Source organism: Trichomycterus rosablanca, chromosome 3 (assembly GCF_030014385.1).
Source record: "Trichomycterus rosablanca isolate fTriRos1 chromosome 3, fTriRos1.hap1, whole genome shotgun sequence".
In the NCBI taxonomy this organism is placed as follows: domain Eukaryota; kingdom Metazoa; phylum Chordata; class Actinopteri; order Siluriformes; family Trichomycteridae; genus Trichomycterus; species Trichomycterus rosablanca.
In genome coordinates, this window is record NC_085990.1 from 1,856,165 (window position 1) to 1,874,398 (window position 18,234).

The window sequence follows — 18,234 nt, forward strand, 5'->3', positions numbered from 1 at the left end:
CGTGCATCCATTTTTCTGCTTCTAACATCAACTAACAGGTGCTGTGATGAAAAGATAATCAGTGTTATTCACTCCAGCTGTCAGTGGTCATAATGTTATGACTGGTCGGTGTGTGTGTGTGTGTGTGTGTGTGTGTGTGTGTGTGTAAATACGTATATGGTAATAGAATTGATTGCCTTTATTAGTCATGTATACATGTACAGGTGTGCAGTATTCCAGCTGTTACGCCCCTGGAGCAAACAGGGTTAAAGGTCTTGCTAAAAGGCAGAACTGGGATTCGAACCCTCAACCTTTCGATTAATAGGGCCTGAAGCTCCTCCCACTGTCCCGCTCTACACTAGAGGTTAATGATGCTGAGAGCAGCAGTGATGATGATCAGCACCACTCTCAGCTACATGCACACATTGTGACATCATCATGATGACATCACCACACTCCAAACCTCTGGTATAAATAGCCGCGTTTCGTGTGTTTGTGCTCATTTGATCTGAGACGCCGAGACAGTAAGCAGCATGAACATGTTCTCCTGTTGGACTTCAACATCTGACGATGACGAGCCGCACAGGCGGGTAAACGAACCGGAGAAGAAGGTAAAGAAGAGAAAATGGTGGCAGAGACGCCAGAAGGTGGAGATGCAGGACGTGGAGGGTCAGGAGGGAAGCGGGGTAAAGGGTGAAGAGATGGGGCAAGGAGTGAGGCAGAATGTTTTAGAGGACCAGGCAGACCAAATACCAAAGATGGAGAAGCAGGTGGTTCTGGGAAAAACCAAACCTGAGAAGAAAGTAAAGAAGAGAAAATGGTGGCAGAGACGCCAGAAGGTAGAGATGCAGGACGTGGAGGGTCAGGAGGGAAGCGGGGTAAAGGGTGAAGAGATGGGGCAAGGAGTGAGGCAGAATGTTTTAGAGGACCAGGCAGACCAAATACCAAAGATGGAGAAGCAGGTAAAGAAGAGAAAATGGTGGCAGAGACGCCAGAAGGTAGAGATGCAGGTGGCCTCACGGGACCTGGTGGAAGAACCAGAGCAGGTCGTCCTAAAGGACCAGAGGAGGGAACCAGTAAACAAGGTGGTTCTGGTTTCTGAGATTGAGATGAAGAAGTTAGAGCAGGTGGACCCAGTGGAGCAGGTGGACCCAGTGGAAAAACCAGACCAGGTCGTGAAGAAGGCCGAAAGGCAGGTGGACCCAGTGGAAAAACCAGACCAAGTCGTGAAGAAGGCCGAAAGGCAGGTGGACCCAGTGGAAAAACCAGACCAGGTTGTGAAGAAGGTAGAGAGGCAGATGGCCCCAGAGGAAAAACCAGACCAGGTTGTGAAGAAGGTAGAGAGGCAGGTGGACCCAGAGGAAAAACCAGACCAGGTTGTGAAGAAGGTAGAGAGGCAGATGGACCCAGAGGAAAAACCAGACCAGGTTGTGAAGAAGGTAGAGAGGAAGGTGGACCCAGAGGAAAAACCAGACCAGGTCGTGAAGAAGGCCGAGAGGCAAGTGGACCCAGAGGAAAAACCAGACCAGGTCGTGAAGAAGGCCGAGAGGCAGGTGGACCCAGAGGAAAAACCAGACCAGGTTGTGAAGAAGGTAGAGAGGCAGATGGCCCCGCTGAACCTGGTGGAAGAACCAGAGCAGGTCATCCTAATAAACCAGTGGAAGGAACATGTAAAAAATAGGGTTTGTTTCTTTGAGAATGAGATAAAGAAGGCCGAGAGGCAGGTGGACCCAGTGGAAAAACCAGACCAGGTTGTGAAGAAGGTAGAGAGGCAAGTGGACCCAGAGGAAAAACCAGACCAGGTCGTGAAGAAGGCCGAGAGGCAAGTGGACCCAGAGGAAAAACCAGACCAGGTCGTGAAGAAAGCCGAGAGGCAGGTGGACCCAGAGGAAAAACCAGACCAGGTTGTGAAGAAGGTAGAGAGGCAGATGGCCCCGCTGAACCTGGTGGAAGAACCAGAGCAGGTCATCCTAATAAACCAGTGGAAGGAACATGTAAAAAATAGGGTTTGTTTCTTTGAGAATGAGATAAAGAAGGCCGAGAGGCAGGTGGACCCAGTGGAAAAACCAGACCAGGTTGTGAAGAAGGTAGAGAGGCAGGTGGACCCAGAGGAAAAACCAGACCAGGTTGTGAAGAAGGTAGAGAGGCAGGTGGACCCAGAGGAAAAACCAGACCAGATCGTGAAGAAGGCCGAGAGGCAGGTGGACCCAGAGGAAAAACCAGACCAGGTTGTGAAGAAGGTAGAGAGGCAGATGGCCCCGCTGAACCTGGTGGAAGAACCAGAGCAGGTCATCCTAATAAACCAGTGGAAGGAACATGTGAAAAATAGGGTTCGTTTCATTGAGAATGAGATAAAGAAGGCCGAGAGGCAGGTGGACCCAGTGGAAAAACCAGACCAGGTCGTGAAGAAGGTAGAGAGGCAGGTGGACCCAGTGGACACAGTGTTAAAACCAAAGCAGGTAGGAAAGAACCAGATTGAAATAAAGAAGCCAAATTTAGAGGAGAAAATGGTCCTCAAAAACCTGGAGAGGATGGAGAACAAAAGGCTGGAGAAGCAGGTGCTTCAGATGGACCAGATGACAAAGGTAGAAGAACGAGTGGATCAGGTAGGTTTGAAGACTAAGGTTAATAAACCTGAGAAGCAGGTGTGTCTACAGGACAGGCAGGTGGTTCTAGTGAACCGGGTGAAGGAACCAGACAGGGATGAAGCACCTGAGCACCAGTGGACAGAACTGGAGGAGCAAGCAGCTTTGGAGCACCAAACATGGAAACTGAAGGAGCAGAACCTGGATAGAGGATGCACTGAAGGTACATTTGAGGGATTTTATAGATGGATGGTGGTGATCTGATGAAGGTGAACGTTACAAACTGAATCAGGTTGCATTTCTCCCTCAGATCCACTGAAGAACATCTCCGAGGCGTCTTCAAACAAACCGGACCACGAGCAGCTGCAGGACGACGTTCTTGTTTCCCCCATCGTCGAAGCCCAACCTGGAGAGTCCGGGGCTCTGATGGAGACCGCGCGTGAAGATGAAGGTCTGGTTTCAATTCAGAAATACACGTTATACACGCTAGGTGGAGTAACGCTGGAGTTTCCTGTAACACGTGTGCATGTCGGCTCTGTGTTGCTGTGTAGGTGTCCCGATGCCGAAGTCGAGGAGAGCCAGCCTGAGAACCAAACGGTTCCAGTTCTTCAACGCCTGAAGCTGAGGTGGTGACGATCCGGAGATCATCCAATCACACGCCGACTTTTCCAACATCAAAATAACAATAAAGTGCCTTCATGAACATGTTGGTTGGTTTGATTTTGTGTACGTTGGGTATTGAGGGTGGACCGATAAAGATCCAATCGCTCCGATCCCCCTTTTCCACCGACGTGGAACGGTTCCGGTTCTGGTTCCAGATAAAAGAGGTTCCAGACAGCGAACTAGCGTCTGATCTGGTGTCAAGTGTAGAGGTTTGGGTGCTGTGCTGGTGTCTCGTATGCAGTGTTGCCAATTTATCCACTTTGTCGCTGTATTTAGCGACTTTTTTTCTTTTCTTCAAAAAAGCGACTAGCGACAATTCTAGCGACTTTTTCTGGTGTTAAGATAAGATAAGATAAGATAAGATAAGATAAGATAAGATAAGATCGCCTTTTATTATCCCACAGGGGGAAATGTGCAGTGTTACAGCAGCTTTCAAGAATACAAAAAATAGAAAAAGACAAAGTGTTTACATGTATGTACACATGTTAAGAAGTAAGAATATGTAAAAATTACAAAAATATAAACAGTATTAATAGAGGAAGTTAACCAAAAATTGCACAGTTGTTAAAAATATTGCAAACTGGCAACCCAAGATGGCAGCATAGATAACTTGCTCCCGATCAGTACTCGATAAAAAAAACCCGAATTCGATTATTTCGATAAAAATTAATACATCTGAAACAGAGATGGAAAGGGGAGGAAGACCAAGACGACAAATAAACCAAAAGAACCCGAAAAAACAACCCGAATTGACCGACGGAGACGGAGACGATACAGCAGATGACATGGAGGGAGAGGAAGAGTGCATGGAGTCCGAGGCGGCTGCGGTGATTCGAACAGTAATGAAAGACATCGTTAAGGAAATCCAGGACTTTAAAACCGAACTGAAAATAGAGTTCACCACATTCAAAGAAGAAATGAAAAAAGAAATGAAAAAAAGAACTGGAGGATTTTAGGAAGGACATTAACCGGCGGCTCACGGAAACAACGACAGAACTAAACACACGAGCTACAAGAATCACGGAAACTGAACAGAGAATCGAAGAGTTAGAAAACTGGAACATGGAGGCAAAAGAGGCTCTGCTTCAATCTATAAAACCACAGAGAACACTACAGGATATGCTGCCAGACCAAGAGGGAAGAAATCGGCGGAATAACATCCGCATCTTTGGCATGAAAGAGGGAGCAGAGGGCAGCTCGGTAACACAATTCATTAAACAACTTCTGAAAAACTAACTGCCTCTGCCGACAAACATGGATCTACAAATACAGCGGGCACACCTATAAAAATATATAAAACCTATAACCAGTACAGAGCGTTTATAAGCAGTACAGAGCGTTTATAACCAGTACAGAGCTCTCATAACCAGTACAGAGCGTTTATAACCAGTACAGAGCTCTTATAACCAGTACAGAGCGTTTATAACCAGTACAGAGCTCTTATAACCAGTACAGAGCGTTTATAATAATAATAATAATACATTTATTTTATAAAGAGCCTTTCACGAGACCCAAGGCTACTGTACAATAAAAACAATAGAAATTACAGAGAGCATCAACATAAAACAGTAATGTGCATGTAAATAAAATAGATAATAATGTCATGATTAGGATAGTAATGGTATAAAAGTAGAGTAAAATACAAGATAAGACAAAATTAAAACAAAACAATGAAAATGTAAGATGAAAATATAACACTAAATAAATGATTAAGCGATTGCTCACTCATAAGTTAACTGATAGAGATGTGTTTTGAGACTAACTTTGAATAATGACAATGAATGACAGGTACGTTTCTGTAGTGGGAGTTCATTCCAGAGTTTAGGGCCAGCAACACTAAAAGCTCTGTCACCTACAGAACGTAATTTTGCAGATGGAACTGCTAGGAGATGCGAATTTGAGGAGCGTAAAGTGCGTGACGGAACATAGCTCTGAAGTAAGTGAGTCAAGTATGTGGGGGCGAGGCCATGGAGAGACTCATAGACAAGCACCAGTATTTTATAATGCACTCTAAACTGTACTGGAAGCCAGTGAAGATCCCTCAGCACAGGTGTAATATGTTCGACAGATCTTTTACGGGTCAGCACCCTGGCTGCAGAGTTTTGGACATACTGTAATCTGTTTAAAAGCCGGTTAGGGAGACCATATAACATTGCATTACAATAATCGATACGGGATGTCACAAACGCATGAATAATAGTCTCAGCAGCAGTAAAAGAAAGAAAAGGGCGAATTCTTGAAATGTTCTTAAGATGGTAAAAGGCGGTTTTGCATATATTTTTGATGTGAGGCTCAAATGACAGTGTTGTGTCCAGAATGACACCCAGATTTCGAACCTGAGCAGAGGAAGAAGTAACAAAACCCGGTATAGAAAATGAATGTTACTGAGCTTCCTGACAGTCGCAGGTGAGGAAATCAGTATGGCCTCAGATTTAGTGCTATTTAGGCTCAGGAAGTTTTCACTCATCCAGGCCCGTACATCAGTCAGACATTCGATTAGTACAGTGGGAGGAAGAGTATGAGATGGTTTGGTGTAGATGTAGATTTGAACATCATCTGCAAAACAGTGAAACTGGAGCCCATGCCTTCTAATTATGTTACCCAGAGGGAGCATATACAATAAAAAGAGCAAGGGGCCAAGCACTGAACCCTGAGGGACACCACGGGACAACACACACGGATCAGACCGAAATCTCCCGACCGAAACAAACTGCTGCCTATCTGTAAGGTAAGATTGGAACCAATTAAAAGCAGTGCCGTTGATGCCAATCAATGTTGCAAGCCTAAGGTATGGCAAACCGTATCAAAAGCAGCAGTAAGATCTAATAGAATCAACACATTCAGCATCCCCTGGTCAGCAGCTAATAGCAAATCATTCACCACCTTAACTAATGCTGTTTCCGTACTATGGTTCTTCCTGAAACCAGACTGGAACACTTCAAACAGTTCATTTGATTCCAGGTGATCATTTAGCTGAGAAGCAACAGTTCGCTCTAACAATTTGGCCAAAAAAGGAAGATTAGAGATTGGCCTAAAGTTAGCAAAGTTGTCAGGGTCTAAGCCAGGTTTTTTTAACACAGGAGTAACAGCTGCCAGCTTCAAACACGCTGAAACCAATCCTGAAGTGAGTGATGCATTTATGGCCTTTGTAATAAGGGGACAGATAGCAGGAAGGCAAGATTTCACCCATTGTGTTGGGATGGGGTCTAACTGACATGTAGTGACTCTTGAGTTTAAAATGAGCTGACTGACATAACCCTCATTAACAGTAGAAAAAGTGGAAAGATGACTACCAGTAAATTGTACAGAGAGAGAATGAGGATTCACAGAAGGTGGAATAATAGGAAACTGTGCATACAGTGTATCACAAAAGTGAGTACACCCCTCACATTTCTGCAGATATTTAAGTATATCTTTTCATGGGACAACACTGACAAAATGACACTTTGACACAATGAAAAGTAGTCTGTGTGCAGCTTATATAACAGTGTAAATTTATTCTTCCCTCAAAATAACTCAATATACAGCCATTAATGTCTAAACCACCGGCAACAAAAGTGAGTACACCCCTTAGTGAAAGTTCCTGAAGTGTCAATATTTTGTGTGGCCACCATTATTTTCCAGAACTGCCTTAACTCTCCTGGGCATGGAGTTTACCAGAGCTTCACAGGTTGCCACTGGAATGCTTTTCCACTCCTCCATGACGACATCACGGAGCTGGCGGATATTCGAGACTTTGTGCTCCTCCACTTTCCGCTTGAGGATGCCCCAAAGATGTTCTATTGGGTTTAGGTCTGGAGACATGCTTGGCCAGTCCATCACCTTTACCCTCACCCTCTTCAATAAAGCAGTGGTCGTCTTAGAGGTGTGTTTGGGGTCATTATCATGCTGGAACACTGCCCTGCGACCCAGTTTCCGGAGGGAGGGGATCATGCTCTGCTTCAGTATTTCACAGTACATATTGGAGTTCATGTGTCCCTCAATGAAATGTAACTCCCCAACACCTGCTGCACTCATGCAGCCCCAGACCATGGCATTCCCACCACCATGCTTGACTGTAGGCATGACACACTTATCTTTGTACTCCTCACCTGATTGCCGCCACACATGCTTGAGACCATCTGAACCAAACAAATTAATCTTGGTCTCATCAGACCATAGGACATGGTTCCAGTAATCCATGTCCTTTGTTGACATGTCTTCAGCAAACTGTTTGCGGGCTTTCTTGTGTAGAGACTTCAGAAGAGGCTTCCTTCTGGGGTGACAGCCATGCAGACCAATTTGATGTAGTGTGCGGCGTATGGTCTGAGCACTGACAGGCTGACCCCCCACCTTTTCAATCTCTGCAGCAATGCTGACAGCACTCCTGCGCCTATCTTTCAAAGACAGCAGTTGGATGTGACGCTGAGCACGTGCACTCAGTTTCTATGGACGACCAACGCGAGGTCTGTTCTGAGTGGACCCTGCTCTTTTAAAACGCTGGATGATCTTGGCCACTGTGCTGCAGCTCAGTTTCAGGGTGTTGGCAATCTTCTTGTAGCGCAACAATTCGTCTTTTAAGATCCTCAGAGAGTTCTTTGCCATGAGGTGCCATGTTGGAACTTTCAGTGACCAGTATGAGAGAGTGTGAGAGCTGTACTACTAAATTGAACACACCTGCTCCCTATGCACACCTGAGACCTAGTAACACTAACAAATCACATGACATTTTGGAGGGAAAATGACAAGCAGTGCTCAATTTGGACATTTAGGGGTGTAGTCTCTTAGAGGTGTACTCACTTTTGTTGCCGGTGGTTTAGACATTAATGGCTGTATATTGAGTTATTTTGAGGGAAGAATAAATTTACACTGTTATATAAGCTGCACACAGACTACTTTTCATTGTGTCAAAGTGTCATTTTGTCAGTGTTGTCCCATGAAAAGATATACTTAAATATCTGCAGAAATGTGAGGGGTGTACTCACTTTTGTGATACACTGTATATGGAATAAATTTTATGATTAAAAAAGTCCAAAAACTGTGAGCAGAGTTCAACTGAAGGTGTTAATGGAAAGCAATTCAGTGGGCGTATCAACTTATTGACTGTTCGAAAAAGAGCTCTGGGATTGCCATTTGAGTGTTGAATGAGGTTAGAGTAGTAAAATGTTTTTGCTTTTTTCAGTGCCTCTTTATAACAGCCAACGTGATCTTTATAAGCGAGTGCATGCACCGTCAAGCCAGTTCTCCTCCAGCGACGCTCAAGCTGACGACCTGCAGCTTTTAGTTTACGCAGCTCTGGTGTGTACCAGGGTGCGGGTTGTGTAAAGGTTACTTTGCGAGTCTTTAGTGGTGCCAATTCACTAAAGATTGCAGAGAGGGTACTGTCATAGTGAGCCACAAGCTGGTCCGTGTTGTGACTATCAAGATCAGTTTGATCAGTCTGACTGAGCATGTCCATGAGGAGAGAAGGAGTGATATTTCTAGTGTCCCTAAATGAGAACTGGTGTGATTTACGCTGCCCACGCTGAAGACATGGTATGGCAAAATTAAAAAACACAGCCTTATGATCAGAAATAAACAGTTCAATACCATGCAGGTTAGTGGGAGCGATGCCAACAGTACAGACAATGTCCAGAGTATGACCTTTGTTATGAGTGAGAAAATTTACATTCTGAGCGATGTCAAAACATTTAAGGAGATCTAAGAAACTTTTAGCAAATGAGCAGTTTTCAGAATCAACATGAATATTAAAATCACCAAGCAGCAGTACATTAGAGTACACAGGTATAAAAGAGGTGAGCATGTCAGAAAATTCAGAAATAAAAACAGGTGATAATTTCGGTGGCCGGTAGATGAGCAGAATTAAAACAGATCTAGAGGCAGAAATGAGCAGTGCAAGACATTCAAATGTGGTCACAGGGGGAAGTGGGATCGTTCTAACTTTAAGATTAGTCCGGTACACCACAGCAAGTCCCCCACCCCGACCCGATAAACGTGATTGCGATACATATAAATAATCAGCAGGTAAAGTTTGGTTCAATGCAACATAATCATTGGGTTGCTGCCAAGTTTCAGTTAAACAAAGCAGATCAATATTGCGCTCCACAATAACATCAGCAATGAGTGATGCTTTGTTATTAAGAGAGCATACATTCAGTAAAGCACATTGAACATTAGAGTCAGTGTTCGGTGGAGACAGATTTATTATTTTAACATATTGAAGTATCCGACCACTAGCTTGTGTAGATGAGTCGAACGTTTCCGTAGGAATTTTAGGACGACATGGCGACCAAAGTGTGGGAATATTATTCAAATGCTGTTTGTAGACGAACGTCCGACCTGATCCTCGGTGGCAGTATTTAGGTCTCCGCAGGATGCCAAGGTTGCGAAGATGATAAAGTGAGTCAGATGGTTTAAAGTAAGTGTTTTGTAGTGCATATAGTTCACTAAAAGAGTACCTTACAGTTCTTACAGCCATGCTTAAAGCCTCCGTGGTAGGTAACACAGCAAGTCCACCAGAGACGCAGAGCCGGAATTATTCCAGATATCCCAGTGAGAACCAGCAAACCCAGTCGCAGAAAAAGCCGACTCAGATCGATGTAATTATGACACTATGTCACAAATCACTCCACAGGGAATAATCACCAAAGCTCACACTGTAATCCAGAAAGTAAACACCGGTGCAGGTCCACGCCACAGATGAAAAGATCAGGTGTAGCAAGCTTGAGGAAGCAAAAGCTTCTCAAGAAAATAAGATCAGCACAGGAGTGAGCAATAAAAATAAAATAAAAATATATATTTAAAATAACAGCAATTAACAGTTTGTAAGTTTCAACAAGGGAGAAGCGGCAGCCAAACACGCCAGCGTAACTCTCCAACACCTCCCACCAGTATAGGGAGACAGTTATAACCAGTACAGAGCGTTTATAACCAGTACAGAGCTCTTATAACCAGTACAGGGCGTTTATAACCAGTACAGAGCACCTATAACCAGTACAGAGCGTTTATAACCAGTACAGAGCTCTTATAACCAGTACAGAGCTGTTATAACCAGTACAGAGCGTTTATAACCAGTACAGAGCGTTTATAACCAGTACAGAGCTCTTATAACCAGTACAGAGCGTTTATAACCAGTACAGAGCTCTTATAACCAGTACAGAGCGTTTATAACCAGTACAGAGTCAGGGCGCATCATCCTGCTATGAAAGGCCACAGATATCAGGGAAGCGTCTCCATAAAAGGGTGAACATGGTCTTCAACCATGCTTAGGTAGGAGCTCCGTATCAGAGTAACATCCACATGGACGGCAGGACCCGAGGTTTCCCAGCAGAACGTCCACAGGAGCTCGTCTGTTGGATCGGACCACACGGGCCAGCCTTCGCTCCCTACGTGCATCAGTGAGCCTTGGCGCTCATGACCCTGTCGCCGGTTTACCACTGTCCCTTCCTTGGAGCACTTTTGATAGATACTGACCCCTGCAGACCAGGATCCAAACGTGCATCCATTTTTCTGCTTCTAACATCAACTAACAGGTGCTGTGATGAAAAGATAATCAGGGTTATTCACTCCAGCTGTCAGTGGTCATAATGTTATGCCTGGTCGGTGTGTGTGTGTGTGTGTGTTTGTGTGTGTGTGTAAATACGTATATGGTAATAGAATTGATTGCCTTTATTAGTCATGTATACATGTACAGGTGTGCAGTATTCCAGCTGTTACGCCCCTGGAGCAAACAGGGTTAAAGGTCTTGCTAAAAGGCAGAACTGGGATTCGAACCCTCAACCTTTCGATTAATAGGGCCTGAAGCTCCTCCCACTGTCCCGCTCTACACTAGAGGTTAATGATGCTGAGAGCAGCAGTGATGATGATCAGCACCACTCTCAGCTACATGCACACATTGTGACATCATCATGATGACATCACCACACTCCACACCTCTGGTATAAATAGCCGCGTTTCGTGTGTTTGTGCTCATTTGATCTGAGACGCCGAGACAGTAAGCAGCATGAACATGTTCTCCTGTTGGACTTCTCCATCTGACGATGACGAGCCGCACAGGCGGGTAAATGAACCGGAGAAGAAGGTAAAGAAGAGAAAATGGTGGCAGAGACGCCAGAAGGTGGAGATGCAGGACGTGGAAGGTGGAGAGGGAAGCGGGGTAAAGGGTGAAGAGATGGGGCAAGGAGTGGAGCAGAATGTTTTAGAGGACCAGGCAGACCAAATACCAAAGATGGAGAAGCAGGTGGTTCTGAGAAAAACCAAACCTGAGAAGAAAGTAAAGAAGAGAAAATGGTGGCAGAGACGCCAGAAGGTAGAGATGCAGGACGTGGAGGGTCAGGAGGGAAGCGGGGTAAAGGGTGAAGAGATGGGGCAAGGAGTGGGGCAGAATGTTTTAGAGGACCAGGCAGACCAAATACCAAAGATGGAGAAGCAGGTAAAGAAGAGAAAATGGTGGCAGAGACGCAAGAAGGTAGAGATGCAGGTGGCCTCACAGGACCTGGTGAAAGAACCAGAGCAGGTCGTCCTAAAGGACCAGAGGAGGGAACCAGTAAACAAGGTGGTTCTGGTGTCTGAGATTGAGATGAAGAAGTTAGAGCAGGTGGACCCAGTGGAGCAGGTGGACCCAGTGGAAAAAACAGACCAGGTCAAGAAGAAGGCCGAAAGGCAGGTGGACCCAGTGGAAAAACCAGACCAAGTCGTGAAGAAGGCCCAAAGGCAGGTGGACCCAGTGGAAAAACCAGACCAGGTTGTGAAGAAGGTAGAGAGGCAGATGGCCCCAGAGGAAAAACCAGACCAGGTTGTGAAGAAGGCCGAGAGACAGGTGGACCCAGAGGAAAAACCAGACCAGGTTGTGAAGAAGGTAGAGAGGCAGATGGCCCCGCTGAACCTGGTTGAAGAACCAGAGCAGGTCATCCTAATAAACCAGTGGAAGGACCATGTAAAAAATAGGGTTCGTTTCATTGAGAATGAGATAAAGAAGGCCGAGAGGCAGGTGGACCCAGTGGAAAAACCAGACCAGGTCGTGAAGAAGGCCGAGAGGCAGGTGGACCCAGAGGAAAAACCAGACCAGGTTGTGAAGAAGGTAGAGAGGCAGATGGCCCCGCTGAACCTGGTGGAAGAACCAGAGCAGGTCATCCTAATAAACCAGTGGAAGGAACATGTAAAAAATAGGGTTCGTTTCATTGAGAATGAGATAAAGAAGGCCGAGAGGCAGGTGGACCCAGTGGAAAAACCAGACCAGGTCGTGAAGAAGGCCGAGAGGCAGGTGGACCCAGAGGAAAAACCAGACCAGGTCGTGAAGAAGGCCGAGAGGCAGGTGGACCCAGAGGAAAAACCAGACCAGGTCGTGAAGAAGGCCGAGAGGCAGGTGGACACAGAGGAAAAACCAGACCAGGTCGTGAAGAAGGCCGAGAGGCAGGTGGACCCAGAGGAAAAACCAGACCAGGTCGTGAAGAAGGCCGAGAGGCAGGTGGACCCAGAGGAAAAACCAGACCAGGTCGTGAAGAAGGCCGAGAGGCAGGTGGACCCAGAGGAAAAACCAGACCAGGTCGTGAAGAAGGCCGAGAGGCAGGTGGACCCAGAGGAAAAACCAGACCAGGTTGTGAAGAAGGTAGAGAGGCAGATGGCCCCGCTGAACCTGGTGGAAGAACCAGAGCAGGTCATCCTAATAAACCAGTGGAAGGAACATGTAAAAAATAGGGTTCGTTTCATTGAGAATGAGATAAAGAAGGTAGAGAGGCAGGTGGACCCAGTGGACACAGTGTTAAAACCAAAGCAGGTAGGAAAGAACCAGATTGAAATAAAGAAGCCAAATTTAGAGGAGAAAATGGTCCTCAAAAACCTGGAGAGGATGGAGAACAAAAGGCTGGAGAAGCAGGTGCTTCAGATGGACCAGATGACAAAGGTTGAAGAACTAGTGGATCAGGTAGGTTTGAAGACTAAGGTTAATAAACCTGAGAAGCAGGTGTGTCTACAGGACAGGCAGGTGGTTCTAGTGAACCGGGTGAAGGAACCAGACAGGGATGAAGCACCTGAGCACCAGTGGACAGAACTGGAGGAGCCAGCAGCTTTGGAGCACCAAACATGGAAACTGAAGGAGCAGAACCTGGATAGAGGATGCACTGAAGGTACATTTGAGGGATTTTATAGATGGATGGTGGTGATCTGATGAAGGTGAACGTTACAAACTGAATCAGGTTGCATTTCTCCCTCAGATCCACTGAAGAACATCTCCGAGGCGTCTTCAAACAAACCGGACCACGAGCAGCTGCAGGACGACGTTCTTGTTCCCCCCATCGTCGAAGCCCAACCTGGAGAGTCCGGGGCTCTGATGGAGACCGCGCGTGAAGATGAAGGTCTGGTTTCAATTCAGAAATACACGTTATACACGCTAGGTGGAGTAACGCTGGAGTTTCCTGTAACACGTGTGCATGTCGGCTCTGTGTTGCTGTGTAGGTGTCCCGATGCCGAAGTCGAGGAGAGCCAGCCTGAGAACCAAACGGTTCCAGTTCTTCAACGCCTGAAGCTGAGGTGGTGACGATCCGGAGATCATCCAATCACACGCCGACTTTTCCAACATCAAAATAACAATAAAGTGCCTTCATGAACATGTTGGTTGGTTTGATTTTGTGTACGTTGGGTATTGAGGGTGGACCGATAAAGATCCAATCGCTCCGATCCCCCTTTTCCACCGACGTGGAACGGTTCCGGTTCTGGTTCCAGATAAAAGAGGTTCCAGACAGCGAACTAGCGTCTGATCTGGTGTCAAGTGTAGAGGTTTGGGTGCTGTGCTGGTGTCTCGTATGCAGTGTTGCCAATTTATCCACTTTGTCGCTGTATTTAGCGACTTTTTTTCTTTTCTTCAAAAAAGCGACTAGCGACAATTCTAGCGACTTTTTCTGGTGTTAAGATAAGATAAGATAAGATAAGATAAGATAAGATAAGATAAGATAAGATAAGATAAGATAAGATAAGATCGCCTTTTATTATCCCACAGGGGGAAATGTGCAGTGTTACAGCAGCTTTCAAGAATACAAAAAATAGAAAAAGACAAAGTGTTTACATGTATGTACACATGTTAAGAAGTAAGAATATGTAAAAATTACAAAAATATAAACAGTATTAATAGAGGAAGTTAACCAAAAATTGCACAGTTGTTAAAAATATTGCAAACTGGCAACCCAAGATGGCAGCATAGATAACTTGCTCCCGATCAGTACTCGATAAAAAAAACCCGAATTCGATTATTTCGATAAAAATTAATACATCTGAAACAGAGATGGAAAGGGGAGGAAGACCAAGACGACAAATAAACCAAAAGAACCCGAAAAAACAACCCGAATTGACCGACGGAGACGGAGACGATACAGCAGATGGCATGGAGGGAGAGGAAGAGTGCATGGAGTCCGAGGCGGCTGCGGTGATTCGAACAGTAATGAAAGACATCGTTAAGGAAATCCAGGACTTTAAAACCGAACTGAAAATAGAGTTCACCACATTCAAAGAAGAAATGAAAAAAGAAATGAAAAAAAGAACTGGAGGATTTTAGGAAGGACATTAACCGGCGGCTCACGGAAACAACGACAGAACTAAACACACGAGCTACAAGAATCACGGAAACTGAACAGAGAATCGAAGAGTTAGAAAACTGGAACATGGAGGCAAAAGAGGCTCTGCTTCAATCTATAAAACCACAGAGAACACTACAGGATATGCTGCCAGACCAAGAGGGAAGAAATCGGCGGAATAACATCCGCATCTTTGGCATGAAAGAGGGAGCAGAGGGCAGCTCGGTAACACAATTCATTAAACAACTTCTGAAAAACTAACTGCCTCTGCCGACAAACATGGATCTACAAATACAGCGGGCACACCTATAAAAATATATAAAACCTATAACCAGTACAGAGCGTTTATAAGCAGTACAGAGCGTTTATAACCAGTACAGAGCTCTCATAACCAGTACAGAGCGTTTATAACCAGTACAGAGCTCTTATAACCAGTACAGAGCGTTTATAACCAGTACAGAGCTCTTATAACCAGTACAGAGCGTTTATAATAATAATAATAATACATTTATTTTATAAAGAGCCTTTCACGAGACCCAAGGCTACTGTACAATAAAAACAATAGAAATTACAGAGAGCATCAACATAAAACAGTAATGTGCATGTAAATAAAATAGATAATAATGTCATGATTAGGATAGTAATGGTATAAAAGTAGAGTAAAATACAAGATAAGACAAAATTAAAACAAAACAATGAAAATGTAAGATGAAAATAAAACACTAAATAAATGATTAAGCGATTGCTCACTCATAAGTTAACTGATAGAGATGTGTTTTGAGACTAACTTTGAATAATGACAATGAATGACAGGTACGTATCTGTAGTGGGAGTTCATTCCAGAGTTTAGGGCCAGCAACACTAAAAGCTCTGTCACCTACAGAACGTAATTTTGCAGATGGAACTGCTAGGAGATGCGAATTTGAGGAGCGTAAAGTGCGTGACGGAACATAGCTCTGAAGTAAGTGAGTCAAGTATGTGGGGGCGAGGCCATGGAGAGACTCATAGACAAGCACCAGTATTTTATAATGCACTCTAAACTGTACTGGAAGCCAGTGAAGATCCCTCAGCACAGGTGTAATATGTTCGACAGATCTTTTACGGGTCAGCACCCTGGCTGCAGAGTTTTGGACATACTGTAATCTGTTTAAAAGCCGGTTAGGGAGACCATATAACATTGCATTACAATAATCGATACGGGATGTCACAAACGCATGAATAATAGTCTCAGCAGCAGTAAAAGAAAGAAAAGGGCGAATTCTTGAAATGTTCTTAAGATGGTAAAAGGCGGTTTTGCATATATTTTTGATGTGAGGCTCAAATGACAGTGTTGTGTCCAGAATGACACCCAGATTTCGAACCTGAGCAGAGGAAGAAGTAACAAAACCCGGTATAGAAAAATGAATGTTACTGAGCTTCCTGACAGTCGCAGGTGAGGAAATCAGTATGGCCTCAGATTTAGTGCTATTTAGGCTCAGGAAGTTTTCACTCATCCAGGCCCGTACATCAGTCAGACATTCGATTAGTACAGTGGGAGGAAGAGTATGAGATGGTTTGGTGTAGATGTAGATTTGAACATCATCTGCAAAACAGTGAAACTGGAGCCCATGCCTTCTAATTATGTTACCCAGAGGGAGCATATACAATAAAAAGAGCAAGGGGCCAAGCACTGAACCCTGAGGGACACCACGGGACAACACACACGGATCAGACCGAAATCTCCCGACCGAAACAAACTGCTGCCTATCTGTAAGGTAAGATTGGAACCAATTAAAAGCAGTGCCGTTGATGCCAATCAATGTTGCAAGCCTAAGGTATGGCAAACCGTATCAAAAGCAGCAGTAAGATCTAATAGAATCAACACATTCAGCATCCCCTGGTCAGCAGCTAATAGCAAATCATTCACCACCTTAACTAATGCTGTTTCCGTACTATGGTTCTTCCTGAAACCAGACTGGAACACTTCAAACAGTTCATTTGATTCCAGGTGATCATTTAGCTGAGAAGCAACAGTTCGCTCTAACAATTTGGCCAAAAAAGGAAGATTAGAGATTGGCCTAAAGTTAGCAAAGTTGTCAGGGTCTAAGCCAGGTTTTTTTAACACAGGAGTAACAGCTGCCAGCTTCAAACACGCTGAAACCAATCCTGAAGTGAGTGATGCATTTATGGCCTTTGTAATAAGGGGACAGATAGCAGGAAGGCAAGATTTCACCCATTGTGTTGGGATGGGGTCTAACTGACATGTAGTGACTCTTGAGTTTAAAATGAGCTGACTGACATAACCCTCATTAACAGTAGAAAAAGTGGAAAGATGACTACCAGTAAATTGTACAGAGAGAGAATGAGGATTCACAGAAGGTGGAATAATAGGAAACTGTGCATATATGGAATAAATTTTATGATTAAAAAAGTCCAAAAACTGTGAGCAGAGTTCAACTGGAGGTGTTAATGGAAAGCAATTCAGTGGGCGTATCAACTTATTGACTGTTCGAAAAAGAGCTCTGGGATTGCCATTTGAGTGTTGAATGAGGTTAGAGTAGTCAAATGTTTTTGCTTTTTTCAGTGCCTCTTTATAACAGCCAACGTGATCTTTATAAGCGAGTGCATGCACCGTCAAGCCAGTTCTCCTCCAGCGACGCTCAAGCTGACGACCTGCAGCTTTTAGTTTACGCAGCTCTGGTGTGTACCAGGGTGCGGGTTGTGTAAAGGTTACTTTGCGAGTCTTTAGTGGTGCCAATTCACTAAAGATTGCAGAGAGGGTACTGTCATAGTGAGCCACAAGCTGGTCCGTGTTGTGACTATCAAGATCAGTTTGATCAGTCTGACTGAGCATGTCCATGAGGAGAGAAGGAGTGATATTTCTAGTGTCCCTAAATGAGAACTGGTGTGATTTACGCTGCCCACGCTGAAGACATGGTATGGCAAAATTAAAAAACACAGCCTTATGATCAGAAATAAACAGTTCAATACCATGCAGGTTAGTGGGAGCGATGCCAACAGTACAGACAATGTCCAGAGTATGACCTTTGTTATGAGTGGGAAAATTTACATTCTGAGCGATGTCAAAACATTTAAGGAGATCTAAGAAACTTTTAGCAAATGAGCAGTTTTCAGAATCAACATGAATATTAAAATCACCAAGCAGCAGTACATTAGAGTACACAGGTATAAAAGAGGTGAGCATGTCAGAAAATTCAGAAATAAAAACAGGTGATAATTTCGGTGGCCGGTAGATGAGCAGAATTAAAACAGATCTAGAGGCAGAAATGAGCAGTGCAAGACATTCAAATGTGGTCACAGGGGGAAGTGGGATCGTTCTAACTTTAAGATTAGTCCGGTACACCACAGCAAGTCCCCCACCCCGACCCGATAAACGTGATTGCGATACATATAAATAATCAGCAGGTAAAGTTTGGTTCAATGCAACATAATCATTGGGTTGCTGCCAAGTTTCAGTTAAACAA

The 18,234-nt window shown here is 44.6% G+C and overlaps 3 protein-coding genes across 3 annotated transcripts in view; 2 read left to right on the top strand and 1 right to left on the bottom strand.

The window, feature by feature from the left end:
* LOC134310157 (tetratricopeptide repeat protein 24) overlaps positions 1-18,234 on the bottom strand; it is a 184,471-nt gene that overhangs the window by 8,668 nt on the left and 157,569 nt on the right. The gene's annotated exons all lie outside the window — the stretch shown is intronic.
* On the top strand, positions 503-3,267 carry LOC134310747 (microtubule-associated protein 1B-like). The gene is made up of 3 exons (XM_062992388.1): positions 503-2,787; positions 2,875-3,015; positions 3,116-3,267. The coding sequence occupies exons 1-3, from the start codon at positions 513-515 to the stop codon at positions 3,181-3,183; spliced, it is 2,484 nt and encodes an 827-aa protein (XP_062848458.1). The 5' UTR covers positions 503-512; the 3' UTR covers positions 3,184-3,267.
* On the top strand, positions 11,193-13,810 carry LOC134310748 (microtubule-associated protein 1B-like). Its single transcript, XM_062992389.1, has 3 exons — positions 11,193-13,330; positions 13,418-13,558; positions 13,659-13,810. Exons 1-3 carry the CDS (start codon positions 11,209-11,211, stop codon positions 13,724-13,726), a joined length of 2,331 nt encoding a protein of 776 aa, XP_062848459.1. The 5' UTR covers positions 11,193-11,208; the 3' UTR covers positions 13,727-13,810.

What these genes read in the sequence shown, in the direction of transcription:
- LOC134310747 (XM_062992388.1), top strand. Translation starts at nt 513, where the DNA reads ATGAACATGTTCTCCTGTTGGACTTCAACATCTGACGATGACGAGCCG. An exon ending in GGATAGAGGATGCACTGAAG is followed by an intron (nt 2,788 to 2,874) that starts GTACATTTGAGG and finishes TTTCTCCCTCAG; the next exon opens with ATCCACTGAAGAACATCTCC. An exon ending in GACCGCGCGTGAAGATGAAG is followed by an intron (nt 3,016 to 3,115) that starts GTCTGGTTTCAA and finishes GTTGCTGTGTAG; the next exon opens with GTGTCCCGATGCCGAAGTCG.
- LOC134310748 (XM_062992389.1), top strand. Translation starts at nt 11,209, where the DNA reads ATGAACATGTTCTCCTGTTGGACTTCTCCATCTGACGATGACGAGCCG. An exon ending in GGATAGAGGATGCACTGAAG is followed by an intron (nt 13,331 to 13,417) that starts GTACATTTGAGG and finishes TTTCTCCCTCAG; the next exon opens with ATCCACTGAAGAACATCTCC. An exon ending in GACCGCGCGTGAAGATGAAG is followed by an intron (nt 13,559 to 13,658) that starts GTCTGGTTTCAA and finishes GTTGCTGTGTAG; the next exon opens with GTGTCCCGATGCCGAAGTCG.